Genomic DNA, 14750 nt, shown 5'->3' on the forward strand with positions numbered 1-14750 from the left:
ATTGACCACCTCCTTGAAGCCCTTGAAGTTTGAAAGCCATTACTCTAGACTAGGGTTTTGGCAAACTGCAGCTCATGAGCCACATGCGGCTCTTTGGGGACGTACATGTGGCTCTGAAGTAAAATTGAAAATGAAAATAAAACTATCATAGTTTCATTTATAAAAATTTTAAAGGATATTATTCACATAATGATGACTTCATTTGTTTTATGGCTCTTGAATAATTTTTATATTGTTGTGAGGGACAGGATTGGCTCTTCCATCTCAAAAGTTTGCAAACCCTGCTCTAGACAATCCTAAGAAAAAGTAAAATGGCCCATATGCCTCTTGCATTCTTGTATCCAGAATTTCCCCCATTTATAAAACAGGTGAAAAATTCTTCTATTTAGGGCAGTGAAAATGGTGACGTATGCACTGCTACCACGCTTTAGTGTGACACCAGCACTTTCGAACAGCTTCTCTCTGGCCTTTTGTGTTTCCTTGGGAAATTCTCATAATGATGCCCAACTTTAACTATTCATCTTGCATTGGCTCTCCAAATAACCCCCATAATGCTCTTTCTGAAAATAGGCCAATTGCGGTCATCACAGCTAAGCCGGAATGTTCCACGGGGACGTGTTTTCTAGAGAATGTCTGTGCAGGATCCACTTTAAATTACCCCAGAAGGGTCATGTCACACGATGGGGACGCTTGCTCTGGTCTTGCCAGTCCTCTGTCGTGTTGCTCCTGCAGGCACTTTATTCAAACAAACAATAGCTTTCCACATTCTACTTAGCCATGGTTTTCTGGGCACGACAACCCTTCCCTCATCATCGGGGCACACGCCCGCGAGCCTGGGGGGGACCCTCTTGTCCATGGAGCCATGTTGCCCACCCAACCAGCAAACAGGCCACGCCAGTCTGTCACTTTTCTAGTCACCTTCCTGTAGGATCTTAATCCCAACGGGTCTTCTCCAGCAGCTCTAAAGGTTACTTTGCATCAACATAGGGCCTCGCCAGCTGTTTCTTGCATGCAGTTTAGGTCTCCTAACTAAATGGTAAATTAGGTCTTCTAGGTTATTGGAAGATAAAGGAGTTATAGTTTCCAAGGAAAAAGAGCATTTTTCTACCAGCCATGCCTTCCCACGGTTGGATTCTGGGAGGTGGCTAAACTCAGTTTTCATTGTTCACTCAGAACAGATACAGGCATCTTGAAAAGCCCTGTTTCACTTGGTAAACCCTACTTTGTGGTAGTGAGGATTACATTTTATTTTCCCGTTTCAAAGGGTTTTGTTGGCAGGCTTTCTGTGTGTGAGAGAAGGGAACCGTGGTCCCGGGGCCTGGGTTCCCTGATGGTTCTCTTCCCGAGCTTCCCTCCTCCACCAACTACAATTGAATTAGGTAGCTGCCAAAGTATTTCCCGACAAGAACGGAAGAGACCCGGGATGTGGAGCTCTGAGCAGGGTGCCCAGCCTGCTGACCTTAGAAACAAATTCACGCGCGGTGTGGTGAAGCCGGCGTGGAGTGTAAACTGGGACTGCCTTCCAGGAAAACAGATCGGCACAGCGTACAAGGAGCCTCAGATGCCCGGCACACAACTTCTGGGGATTCACACCATGGTGACATACCACACGCCAAGGCTGGCTATTACGATGCTCACCACAGGGTGGTTTAATAAAAACTAAAAACAATGAAAACAATATAAGTTCAAAGAGAGAAACAGGATTTAAATAGATCCTAGTGTAGCCATGCGGTGGAGATTACACAGGTGCTGTAGGGAAAAGTGTTCATGAGAATGTCTAAAAGACTTTTGATGAAGAAAATACGCCACCAATATTATCTATAATATATAAATATGTGTAGATGTGTACACACACATGTGCCATGATTTTAATAGTGCTAATCTCTAAGATCGCAGGTAGTTTATATAATCTTTTTCCTTTTGCACATCTATGTTCTCTCGTTTTTTGGTGTGACAGTGCCATTCTTTTATAAAAAGGAAAATGGATTTTAATCCCCACAGAGAAGCATTAACTCAATTCAGTCACTGCCTCCTTGTGCTCTCCTCCCAATCCAAGCCAAGGGGAGGCCCAGGCGCCTCGGGCCCCCTGCTGGTCCATCCCCAGTGACCACTGCCCTCAGGAGGGACCACCGTCCTCAGCGGTGACCGTGCCTCCGGAAACTCAAGCTCCTACTTGTCTCCTCAGGGAAGGAAAGCCCTCCAGTAAGTGACACTGCAGACGATGGCGATGAGCCCATGCCTGTCCCCGAAGACCTTTCCACCACGTCTGGAGGACAGCAGAACTCCAAGAGTGAGAGAGGAGTGGGTGAGTCGGGTTGCCTGTGAGCTGGCAGTCATAGAGTCTGTTCCTATGAGACCTTTGTCTCTCTGTCCTTCCAAAGACAGTGAGTAGGTGACATGAGTCCTTCTATCTGCAGTTTCCCCTCAACCACCATGCTGAGGAAATAGACTAAAGGTCAGCAGGAGGGGGCCCTCTTGTCTGAGGAGGATAGATGCCCACAGGTGAATGCAGCCGTGAGACCACATGGGGGCCAGGGGGCAGACCTGAGGAGTGTCCCTGCCATGGGCAGTCACCTCGCCAGCTCTATCTCCTGCCCTCAGTGCTCTGCAGGAACATCCAAGTTTACGGATTGTAGAGAGTGAAAATTGTGCATTGATGTGTGCTGGCAGCAGGACTATTGCTTTTTAGAGCTTTGGGTTAGAAGGAGCTAATCTGCCCATTTGATTTTATCCCTCCCATCTCTAGTTCTGAAATGTCAAATTTCACTGAAAATAGAACATTTGATAGGTAGAAAATTTTTAATGTTAGAACTAAATCTAGGTGGGCTCAGTCAGCATGCATTTACATACTTTCATCTGCCTTTTCCATAAAGGGTTGGTGTCCACAGTCCCTCCCCTGGCTACTGACGCATATGCTATGGCTCACATGATAAAACTTAGTCCACCATCTTTAGTGTAAGAAAACAGACACAGAGAAAGAAGTTCAGGAAACTACCTGAGCTCAAAGAGCAGAGTCAGAATTAGACTCAATTTCTGACTCAAAGACTAGTTTGCACTTCATTGTGCTGTGTTCTCATGAGCCAATAAGTCAACAGTTCTTGAAATACCTATGTTTTTTCTTTTTAAAGGAAAAAAACTGATACTGACAGCCACTTATTTGCACACACAAAAAAATACCATGAATGGCACCCAGGTAGAAATGAGGCAGAATGGGTGCATAGGTTGACCGGCTGTATAAGCCCCAGCCCCCCAGGAGGCAGCATCTGCGAAAGTCTCAGGGTTATGAGATAGCACGTGACCTTTCTGAAGGACGTCCTGATGTAACAGCTGTAGCTTATGTTGTGTGCTCATGCATCTTAGAAACCAAGTAGACTCTGGGTACAATGGTTCTTTTTTTATTTTATTTATTTTATTTTTATAATACAATTAATTATATCAACAGACAAGGGTGGTGACTAAAGCCATTTGATGTAGATGAGCCAAGAAAACAAGAACATTTCTGAATTCTTTGTCCCTGTTGGAAAAAGGCTGTATGTGTCAGAGAGGAGGTAGGAGAGAAGGATTTGAGGATTTTCTGCTCTGTTCTGCACATATCATTTCAGGGCTGGGATACAGGAGAGTGTGTTTTATTGTAATTGATGCATTTATTTTTAAGGTTGTCTTCTGTTTATTGCAAGTGATGCTTTTTAATCATACCCTACTGCTACAAAGATTTCTCTCAAATTCAAAGAAAAATGAGCCCATGATGGTATATATATGGGATAAAGGTGGTATATGAATAGTTAAAGTTGGGGTGATCCTATGTTGTCTCATTTTTTAGTCCCTGGGGCAACCAGTGAGATGGGTGCTGCTCTCTGGATTGTTCACGTTAACACACAGGTGCTCATAACTCTCCTGGGACACGGCGTGAGGGGCTCAGGGACCCAGGGCCAGGAGAAATGGTGTGGTTATGTATCCACTAACCACTGAAGTGAACGGAGAGCTCAGACATCAGAGCTAAGGTTTGAGGGCCATTGTGAAGAAACCTGGGAGCTGTCCCTGAAGTCCCCTGCAGCCTGGGAGCCAGGGTCGCCGTGACATCCCTTAGGGAACTGAAGATCAGGCTGATTCCTGGAGAGTAGAGGACAGTGCACAGGTCGCCTGGAATAGGTAGCAAACCATTTTAGAAATGCCTTCACAATACTCTCATTAAGTCTCCCCTCATGAACGTCACATTTTTTATTTGCCCTTGTAAGAGGCACCAGCTAACTGCTCCCAGACTGCGTCCTCTGGGTGAGGATTTGCGCTCCGGGTGCTGACAGGCCCCTGTGCAGGTGTGGCTTGGGGTGGGGGCTGGCCCGTCATTCCCTGTGGCCTCCTCCCACTGCTCCCTTGCTCTGTGATGTGATTTTCAGTCTATTTCTCTTTTCCGGATAAAGTTTATTAAAACATGAACTTTAGAGTAGTGAAATTTAAAACACTGGGAAACCCTTTTTGTTGGTTTGGAACTGTTGGTTGATGTCGCCATATGGGTACCATTTGAAGTGGGCGCTGGAACACTGTTTCAGAGGCAAACACTCTTACTTGGCCTGGAGGCCAGCGTTGCCCGGAAGCCCAGGAAGTGCAGAAACACAGGAGATGCGCAGGCACCGGATGGGGAGAGGCTTGAGGAGGCAAGACAATGCGTGGAGGACGGACCACAGCAGACGGTGGAAAGAGGCGTCAAGGAGGTCCACACTCTTCACCGCACCTAAGCTTTAGAGACCGTCCTTTGTGGTTTTTGAAGGGAGGTAGCGCAAATACGTGGTGACAGGTAGCTCATTGCATACTTGATGTATAACATGTAGCATGAAGCAAACGCAGTATGGAGCTAGCAGCAGGAGACAATGTAAAAAGAGGGGAGTCAGTAAATGAAAAGTAAAGGCGACACATTTGAGGCCGTATTTCATCATCCCGGGAAGAAGTCAGAGAGCAAAGCAGTGTCAGAAGACAAACAACAGGAAGCAGCAAGACGCAGCCCCTCCCTCGCAGAAGTAGCGAAGCAGGAACAGGAAGCGCCCCGGGGACTCAGGCGGCGCGAAGGGGGCGGGGCCGGCAGAGGGGCGGGGCCGCGCCTTCTGTGGACGGGCCAAGTCCAGCCCCTCCCTGGCCACGCCTCTCAGCCTCAGTTTCCTCATTTTAAAGTGGCAAAGAAAGTGACAAAACACATCCCACAGAATGGCTTCCGGGGTTAAATGGAAACAATGGAAACATGCTTTGCTGATGACAGAGTAACAAAGACATAAAGAGGGCAGTAAAAGGCAGAAAAAAACCGCAACTTGTGCAAAAACAGATCTTTTATGGAAAGGGTAAAGGAACCTAGTATAGTTTCACTTGAGATAAAGGAAAGAAAATAGGTAACATGTAGCCCCCAGGATGGAGGAGGAATTTATTATTGGAATTAAAAAAAAAAAGTGATCCATAGAATAAGCAAACTGAAAACAGCTAAGAAGAGCAAGAGGGCGTTACTTAGACTAGGGCAAGACCAAGAGGGAGATTAATGTAAAGGCCTGGCCACCACCAGACCCGAGAGAACATCAAGAGTGCTCGCTGTTTCTGTGGAAATATCAGGGAGAGATGGTGAGAGGCCAGCAGGTGGGAAAAGGTGGGAAAATACCCGGTAGTAATAGACCACAGGGCATGTCTGGTTTAGAAAGAGACAAAGAATGCTTTGAAAAGCTATGAGCTAGATACAAATCTAATCTCAAGCAGGAGACCGTCCCCATAAGCAATGAACGAATTGGTGGGAAATGGTAGAAATTAGCCCCCTAGGACAGGGCGGGTGGTGTTCATACTGAGAGGTGGGTCATTCCCAGAATGAGAGTCCTTAACGGTTGTCACCTCTTTGTTTCACCCACTGTTGAAGGAACACCCACAGGACTGGGTAGAAATATGGTCGCCTGGATTTAAAGAAAAAGAAAAAAAATGGGAAGACAGGTGTCAGAGCAATGAGACCAAGTCCAGGCCACAGCCCTAATTTGGCCCCATTTTCTTCTGAATAAAAGGGAGCAGTTGGAAAGGCTCAAGTTAGACAGAAAAGACAGTCTCCTGGAAATGAGGGAATTAGTCATCAGACCGCCCGCTTAATGAGATGATAGCTGGTTCTTCTGAAGTGGTCTCTTTAAAAATGAGAGACGGCTCACCTCTCTGAAGTGGTTGTGTATGAAACTGCTTAGAGCAAAGGGTGTACTCAGTGACCTGGTGAGGCAACCCCAGGCTTCCTCAGCCAGTGGCGGCGCCCATACCAGAAACGTGGAAAACGGGTCAAGATTTCTGCAGACAGCTGTTGACTGGAGGCTCTTAAAAGCGGCGTATGTGGGAATAATGTCAGGATCGGTGTATGAAGGACAGATAAGCATTGTGTATAAAAAACCCAAACCTTGGTGATTTTCTTCCTTTACTCAACAATCCTCACATTTCTTCTTTCTTGAGAGCATGGTGTTTTTGTCCATTACTGCCTCACCCTCCCTTTGCTTGTATGGGTCCCATGTCCCCACATGCAGCAAGGATCCTGGAGCTCTTAAAGCTAGCTGCGACACCCAGGCCTGGAGGTGCACCCCAATGCACAGGAGGGGCTGCGGGTGCGGCTGGGGGTGGGGGTGGCTGGCCCTAGACACAGGACAGGCTGCAGACCCAGGAGGCCCCCACCCATGCCTTGAAATGGAGAAGGCTGGCAGGAAGGGGGTTTGGTGGCTGGAGTGGAGGACAGAGGGCGAGAGCAGAGATAAGGAGTGGGGGCAGGACGCCCAGCTGGGCCCCCTGAGAAAGCTGAGCATTAGAGCAGAAGCCACGGGAAGCCCCAGGCCAGGCGCTCGGCGACGCTGCAGGACGGAGCTAGGAAGAAGGTTCACGCAGGCGCGGAGGGGTCCGCGGGGTGACCCTGGGCGCTACGTCCTCTCACGCGGAGGGACACGTGAGGGCTGGCGCGCTTGAGCGGGGGGGCGATAACTTGCGTGTTCTAGCCTGGGCTGCCTCTGCCTCTGCGCTCCGTGACGCCCCAGAGTTGGGAGGCGATGCCCTCCCTTCATGGGTAGTTCCTCCAGTCACACTGTAGGTGGCATCTCGCGGGCGGTGCTTAGAGCCAGGTGGCACTCTCCACGCTGAATTAGCTCGGCTTGGGCCCTGCCCTTTGAATAGTTTGACCAGGGTTGCACTCACCCTGGCAAAAAATGGAAAGAAAAAGAAAAGTAGAAAACAACAACAACAACGAAACCCTGTTTAATTTCCCTTGGATTCCAGGAAAATGATTGTGTAAAAACAGCCACTTTCTTTTTTGGTCCATTCCCTCAAAGTAAAAATCCGTCCACTCAGTCGCGAGTTCGAGGACTGAAGCGGGAACTGGAAGAGGACCCATCCGTTTTTAACTGGTGTCCCCGTGCCACACCTCACCTGCCGTGTGAACTTTTCGGCAGGACACAAGCTGGGGTGCGTGAAGGGCTGTGGGGCTTGCCCGCGGCTGGGCGGGGAGATGCTGGGGAGTTTTTCCGAGATGGAAAGAGAAGGCAGAGGACCCGGTCTGCTTGGAAATTGGGCAGCCGGCTTTGAGTACGGATGCTAAGCCTGCTTATCTAATCAGCAGTTAGAGGAAGCTGCTTTTATCTTTGCAAGGCATCACTTCAGAGCCGATAAACCCCATTTTAGCGAGGGAGCAGTGTTATCTAAGCAGCATCTGAGCCTCGGCTGCAGCTGAGCTCATGCCTGCTCAAGTGGGACGTGGAGCTGCTGTGAGAGGCTCTCAACGTAGCGCGCTGCTGAGCGCCATGGTGTGTAGTACTGTCGTTTCCCTTGGAGGAATACTGCAAGATGCCATTTGGATTCTTGCTCACCTCTCGATTTTAGTTCCTTTCTGCTCGTAGTTTGAAGTATCTTGCAATGGTTTTGATAGAGGACATTTAAAAAATTCTTTAGTTTTCATCTTGCAATTCGCTGTCTCTGTGTTGGACATGCCTTGTGAAGACAGCAGATGTTGTCACCATGACGTAAAGCAAGCCAAGTGATCCAGTTGGAGAGACTGAACTTCCAGAAAACATGAGACACAGCAAACACATTCTTCTTCCTGCCTCTAAGGCTCTCCAGCTTTGAAAAGAGAGGCTGTGATGCGGCAGGTTTGTTCCTTCCCACTGAAAAGGAAAAGCCTCCATCTCGTAGGTCAGTGCGAAGCATCTGGGACTCATGAGCTTCGCAGAACATGGTGATGTGTTGGTACTGAAGTTAAGATAAGTGACCGTGGGCTGCATCGGGGACCGTCCTGTACTAGGGTTGGGTGAGCTGTAGACAGGTGGGAGCCAGCGGCAGAAGTTTCCAAACAGCCCTGGGAGAAAACAGAAACTGGTGCGGTGTGTGTGGTGTGTGCGTGGGTGTGTGTGTCCTGGCCTGGAAGGCGTCCCCCTGGTGTCCTCATGGCCCTCTCCCTGCCTGCACTCAGTCTTCATTGAGAAGTCCCACATAAGAGAGGCTGTCCTTGACCCCACGATGCGAAATAGCAGTGTCCCCTCGGCCCTTACCCCGTGGCATTTCTCTTCACAGCAGTGCCTGTCACCACTTACATAGAAAGCATCCTCTGGGATTTGCTCACTGCTATTTCCCCAGCAGCCAGAGGCGTCCAAAGTGTGTGGACCAAATGAATGAATGAATGAATGAATGAATGGTGGCGTTGCTTTCTCAGGTGGACAGCTGGTAGGACAGTAGAGAGAACATCAAGTTAAGGCTGCATCTGAATTTTGGGCACAATTGGTGTTTGGGGAAGAGAGGCCTTCATTAGCTGAGACCGTCCCTCCCATGGCAGGCTATCATGCCCCCCAAATGTCTCCACATATTTCTCGAGTGAGGATGGGGATTGAAGCCCCACGCTTTCCCCTCAACACCGTTGTCCTCATGTGGCTCAGCACATCTGGCTCAGAGAGCTTTGCACTTTCAGGGGGGCAGTATGTGGCAGGTTAGCTAACATTTTTTTTAAATATAGGCAGTGTGTTCCAAAACCTGATGTTTGAATTAAAAAAAAAAAAAAAGAGTACCCATCGAAAAACTGCACCAGAAAAGGTGTTTTTCAAAACTCAGATCCTGGTATCTCTAACTATGTTTCTAGTTTTAACTTCCTGTCCCCAAAGACATATGTGAATTTTGAAAAGTTGTTATTTTTACAAACAGAAACCAGTGTCATCTTGTCTTCATAAATTCTGGATCATGTTGTACCTAATTGGTTTATAAAAAAATATATAGATTTTTATCCACCAGCGTCGATAAACACTGTTTCCTGTTTAGGTTTTGGGTCCCAATTTTCTTTTCTGCTTTGTTCCATCTGTGTTGAAAGAATAGTTAGCTGTGTGTATAAAAGAGCCAACCGACATGTCGTTAACTTTCCTTCTACATGGGGTTTCAGAAAGAAATGGAAAAAAAAAAAGTTTTTCAGCTGTGGTTGCCAGTTGCCACCTGTCCTCCTATCTGGTTAGGACATTTTCTGATTTGGGAAGTGTAAATATAACCCAGAAAAAAAAAAGCTCCCCCTCCTTTTATGCAAAAGTAGAAAGGTTTAAGCAGAGGCCCTGCTGTTTCCATGGAACCAGTTCAATTAGGTGAAAACACTTGCTCTGGGGAGTTACACTCGCCCCCCCCTCCCATCCCCCTGCCCCCAGCAGCCCTGCTGGTTCCCACTGCTCCTGACTGTTTGAAAAAAGGCCAGGACTGTGCCTTCCAGATAAGCCCAGCGTCCTCCGTCCTCCGGGGTCTCAGCAGGCACTACATACAGTTCCCACAGCACTGCCCTAAGCTGTAACCCTTTTGCCTGGTTAGGACTGGGGGAGCAGAAGCTCCTGGGGCGCTCAGGAGATGTGTCTAAGTTGGTGGCGTGCTGGGGCCAGGGAGGACTGGTGGTGATTCAGAGAAGCTGTGGTGCTCTGGTCAGCTGTTGGCAGCCTGAAGCAGCTGCAGTTGGGCGGATTTACACCACAGAAATTGGCAAATGCAACCAATTGGGCTTTTTGTTTAGTTTTTTTTTTTTTTTTTGAGAGCTGGTTGACCAGCATACCACTGGCTTAAATAGAGTTTCAATGACTTGACAGCCACAGTGGAGAGCAGGAATTACTTTTTTGGTGTGGGTGTTTTATGGAGGGGTGTTAAGGGAGCGTGAGCCTGTTGGGGAGGCGTTGGGCAGTACGGGGTAAAGGTAAGTTGTCCAACAAGAGTCGATGACAAAGGACTCATGGCTGTTGATGTCACAAGCTGGGAACACCGGACCAACTAGACTCTTTATGAACAAATAAAAGCTTCTGGAGCATTTTAGCTTTGTTGCTGGGGAGCGTGCTTAGAAAAGGATTCTGTGTCTTATTTATAAGATGACATTATTATTATTGCTGTGATTTTTGGTGTGAAGCCTTTAAAATGCAAAGCAAGACGTGTCTGCGTGACATTAACATGTTACTAAGTGACAGTCATTGTTCCAGGAAAGTTTTAGCCTCATGACGTCCTTTGAAACATGGGCTTGAACTTGGTGCTTTGAGAAGAATTTGAGTTCCCTGGATTAAATACAACCCTGAGATGTGTGCGCTGATCTAGACGGTCACCTCTTCGTCGTCCCCGTGTATGCAGCGGCTTCACTAAGACACATTCGCAGCAAGGGCTTGGCAACCTGCAAGTGGCCAGGGCAACTGTCAAAAGCTAATGACTGTTGAGGGACAGGGAGGCTGTGCCACGTCCCTGCCTCCAGGCACCTGACACTTGGGCAACTTGATGAACAGAGTCCCGTGTCTGCCCTGCTTTCACAGTGAGTTCAGCCGCAGGCATCTTGGGGTGGCAGGCCTAGGATGTGTCTTTGCAAGGTTGCTGCCAGGAGAGCACTTCCCTGCAGGGAGGGGTCTACAGGCTGCCGCTTTCCACTGAAATCACCTGGGCATGATTCTGCGGAAAGCATGACCATCCGGAGCCTTTCCCCACGGGGGGAAGGGGAGGGGTGTGCAGGGTGATGGATGGAGACATCCAACCTGGGGTCCTGGCTGCAGTTACAGAGTACGTGGCCAAGGCGGCTGTTCTCTTCTTCAGAGTGAAGGACTGTCACCCTTCATTTGGTGCTGAAATCCTGCCGAAATGAGAAAAGGACTTTTATTATAGCCCTGCAGGCACCTGTATGATTATGTTTATTATTTTTCTTGGAATCCAGCAGAATTGTGCTGCTAGCAGTAAAAGTATGGCTCTGCCTCCGCGCCCAGAGCACTCACTGTGTTGTCCCACCAGCCTGTTAAATAATGACAACGGTTGTCTGGGGTCGCTGCTACCCAGGTAACCTCAGCGTTGATGGTGAAGCAGTCTGGTGAAATCCATGCTCAGTAGAGAAGGCAGCGGTTTAAGTGAGGTGGTTTTAATCCTGACGAGGTGGCAGAGTGATTTTGTTATTATAAACACTGCATTTGCTCGTGACTTTAAAGCAGTACTATTATTGCTGATATATGGTCTCAGGAGTGATTTTTGTGTGTGACTTTGTAGCTGTGGGTATTAAAAATTCTGTTCAGGGTTCGTTGCTTCCCCCCCCCCGCCCCATTTCAGTAACTGTTTTTACTTCTGATGGGGTGTCTCCTGAAACTTGCCTTAAAATCGGCCTGTTCTGTGCATGCAACGCCATGTAGGCGTGCTCTGTAAATGTTAGGTCTGGGTCCGGCCCACCTGTCCCAGGCAGGCAGCCGGGCTCCGTGTCTCAGGAGGCAGAGCCACTGCGGACAGTTCTTGTTCGGGACAGAGGTTTCCTAGATGAAGGATAGGCAGCCCTTCTGGGGCTTGTTTGGGAAACACGGGAATCAAATATTGTAGGTAGCTGAGTCCCATGAAAATAGAATGACGTCACATTTGTAATTCTCAATAGTCCAGTAGAGCCACATTAGACAAAGAAAAATGGCATGGGCTGGGGGGGGGGGATTAATTTTAATATATTTTATTTAACTCAGTTTATCCAAAATATTATTCCTTAAACATGTACTCAATATCAACAATCATTAATGAGTATTTAGTCTTCTTTTGTCCTGAGTTTCTGACAGTATTTTGTGCTCACACCACATCTCAGTTCGGCCACATTTCCAGCGTTCAGAAGCCACCTGTGGGGGCGCAGCTCAGGGGTTCTGTAGAAGAGCGTGTCATCATATTGTAGAAAAGTTTTTAGGTTAATCTTTTCTGAAATTCAGCTCAGAGATAGTCATTTATCAACTCATTAAAGTAGTTTTTAAATCAGCTTCTCTTCACAAGTTTCTCAATTGTCATCAAAAACTAACGTGAAAATTTACTTTTTAGTTCTTTCATGTTGGGCTATATTTGATTTAGAGAAAAGCTAGGTCCAGTCCCGTTTTTACATCATTTGGGTTTATTTTCTGTAGCTCTGTTTTCACTGCAGGTCTTGTAGGTGTTTGATTAAGTACAAAGTAACGAGACTAAAACAAAACATAACTTGGAAAACACTCATTTTCCAAAGCATAGGAGCTGAATTAATACGGACGGATATTAGCTTTAGTCTTCATCCATTCGTTTGATTTTCATGCACGCCCTGTGGTAATTGTTGGGGGTGCTACATCCATTTGAATTTTTGAAACAAGGCAACTGCTTACGGACATAGAGCCATTCCAGGAGAACGCCGCCAGGACAGGTGCTAAATCAGTATGGACACCCTCACGTGTGCGAAACTGTTTGCAAAGGTTGTGCCCAATGAGGCCTCTCCACAGCTTCTTATAGAAGAAGCTGCTGCAGCCTGAGGAAGCAGGGGAGCAGAGGTGGTAAAGGGGGGGGTGTTTGGGGGTTTTTTTTGGCAAAGGGAAGCAGCAAGCTGCCTGCACTGCAGCCTGAGGAAACAGCCTGGTGCTTCACTTCAAACCCCTGTCCTGATAGCCCAGGCGGGCCCCCCCTGGCCCAGACCTCAGTCTTCCTGTGTGAGGGACACGCGGTGCTCACGAAGCAGGGCTCTTCTCGCGCTCAAGGAGGTAGCGCGGACTTTTGTGGCCGCCGCGTTTTCTGAGCACACCATGATTCAGACTCACAGGTTCAGCACTGTGGCTTTGATTGGGCTGTTACTGTCTTCGGATCTTTTTTCTTTCTTTCTTCCTGTCTTTCTTTCCTCCCTCTCTCTCTGTCTTAGTCTCTCCCTCCCTCCCTCCCTCCCTCCCTCCCTCACCCCCCTCCTTCCTTCCAATATTGATCTTGTGTGCAGTTTCATTAAGATCATACCGCTGGAGTGCAAGGACCAGGGACGCAGCCTTTGGCCCAGGGATGGATCTTTCTCAGAGGCACAAAGGAAAGGCTGCCCAGGACCCCCAGGCGCCGCAATCCTGTGTGACAGGTCACCTGAAGTAGCAGGATAGATGGCTGTGACAGGAGGAGCCGGCCACACAGTCCCCAGGTCACTAGCTCTTGCTTTTTGCTGCTTGTTAAGTGACTTAGGGGTCACCTGGTGCAGGACTTGTTGACAGTGACAACTACTTCTTTGTACAGGGGTTGTACCAGAAAAACACACAGTGGTGACAAGGCTGCTGGCTGTGGCTGTGGAGAGTACAGGTCACCTGGTGAGTGTGGAGCGTGGTGCTGTGACAGCAGCAGTTAGAGGACTCCGCCCCCAGAGCGCGTGTGCCCGGGCTGGTCCTGGGGTCTGGATTTATTCCATCGCTCACACCTTCTCTGCAGTTCCCACCTGCTGGTCCTTCAGAGCCCCGAGCACATACTTTTGAATATTTTCTTTTTCTTTTAGAAATAGTCAGCTGTCTATTTGGAACCTAGACTGTTGAATAAATTGCTGAATTAACCTGGGGAATGCCACTGGTTTGTTCAAAAACAAGGTTCAATTATAAAGTAGTGGGAATTGCTTCTTGGGATGACTTATCAATTCACCCTAAAAAACGCCTCTGGAAGGGAGCCCAGCTTGTTGTAGATGGTTTTGAAGCAGAAGTTGTGGGTTCAAGTCTCAGCTGCCTGCCTTTCTCCACTGTGATGGGGGCGGGCCTCCCCCAGGGCTCCGCTGTCCCCACCGGCAGAGTGCATTGAATCAATCGTACATTTTTTCCTCAGTGCACACTGTGTAAAGTGGGACTTTAAAAATGCATGAATTTGCCTAACTGAGTTGGAAAGGATGAACACTTTGCCATGTGTTTACTGTCCGCATTTCCTCATGTCTGGCTGGATGGACCGGCCACACCTCTTAGCTACCTCTGTGTTCATTCTTTGTCCCTTCCCGTGAACCTTTGATGAAGTCATTGAGCAGCATTTGTAAGTTCCTTTTCTCATTGTCAACCCACGAGGGCCAGTGGCCGGCATCTCACCTTTCCACCCTTTGTGATCTAGGACGCATATCTTACAACTGCCAAGCTATTTACCTGAGTTCATCTGAGCACGTGGAGAATGCTTGCACTCTTGTGCACCTGTGCAGAAAGAATGGGAACTCTTAGCGCTAGCACGCGCCGGCATTCAGACATAAGCTGCCACAGGGCTGCCTCGGGGTCTTGTGCCCAGACGATGCGGACGGCCAGACTGCAAGACCCTTGCGGGCAGGACACGTCTCCTGTTTGTGTCTCTTCACAAGACTGGAGGCAGAGATAGAAAACCATCTCAGGAGGGAGTTAGAAGTCGGGAAGCAACGTTTCATCCAGCGGATGAAAATAATCAAAACAGAAGGGCAGGGAGCAAGGCTTCCCCCGTTGAGGGGAAAAATAAAATGTGTCATCTGAAAAATTAAGTCAAATATAGATGGGAAAATATGAAACAAATGAATATTT

At 48.2% G+C, this 14750-nt stretch overlaps 2 protein-coding genes across 11 annotated transcripts in view; one reads left to right on the forward strand and one right to left on the reverse strand.

Moving 5' to 3' along the window:
- Positions 1–14750, reverse strand: part of ZPBP (zona pellucida binding protein) — a 314051-nt gene that overhangs the window by 227396 nt on the left and 71905 nt on the right. The gene's annotated exons all lie outside the window — the stretch shown is intronic.
- Positions 1–14750, forward strand: part of IKZF1 (IKAROS family zinc finger 1) — an 88582-nt gene that overhangs the window by 22375 nt on the left and 51457 nt on the right. For all 10 annotated transcript variants that reach the window (XM_019652981.1, XM_019652980.1, XM_019652991.1 and 7 more), the window contains exon 3: positions 2186–2305. In XM_019652981.1, coding sequence (XP_019508526.1) covers positions 2186–2305 — 120 coding nt within the window. The remainder of the gene's footprint in view (positions 1–2185; positions 2306–14750) is intronic.

The sequence above is a fragment of the Hipposideros armiger genome, unplaced genomic scaffold, assembly GCF_001890085.2.
Source record: "Hipposideros armiger isolate ML-2016 unplaced genomic scaffold, ASM189008v1 scaffold_191, whole genome shotgun sequence".
NCBI lineage: Eukaryota > Metazoa > Chordata > Mammalia > Chiroptera > Hipposideridae > Hipposideros > Hipposideros armiger.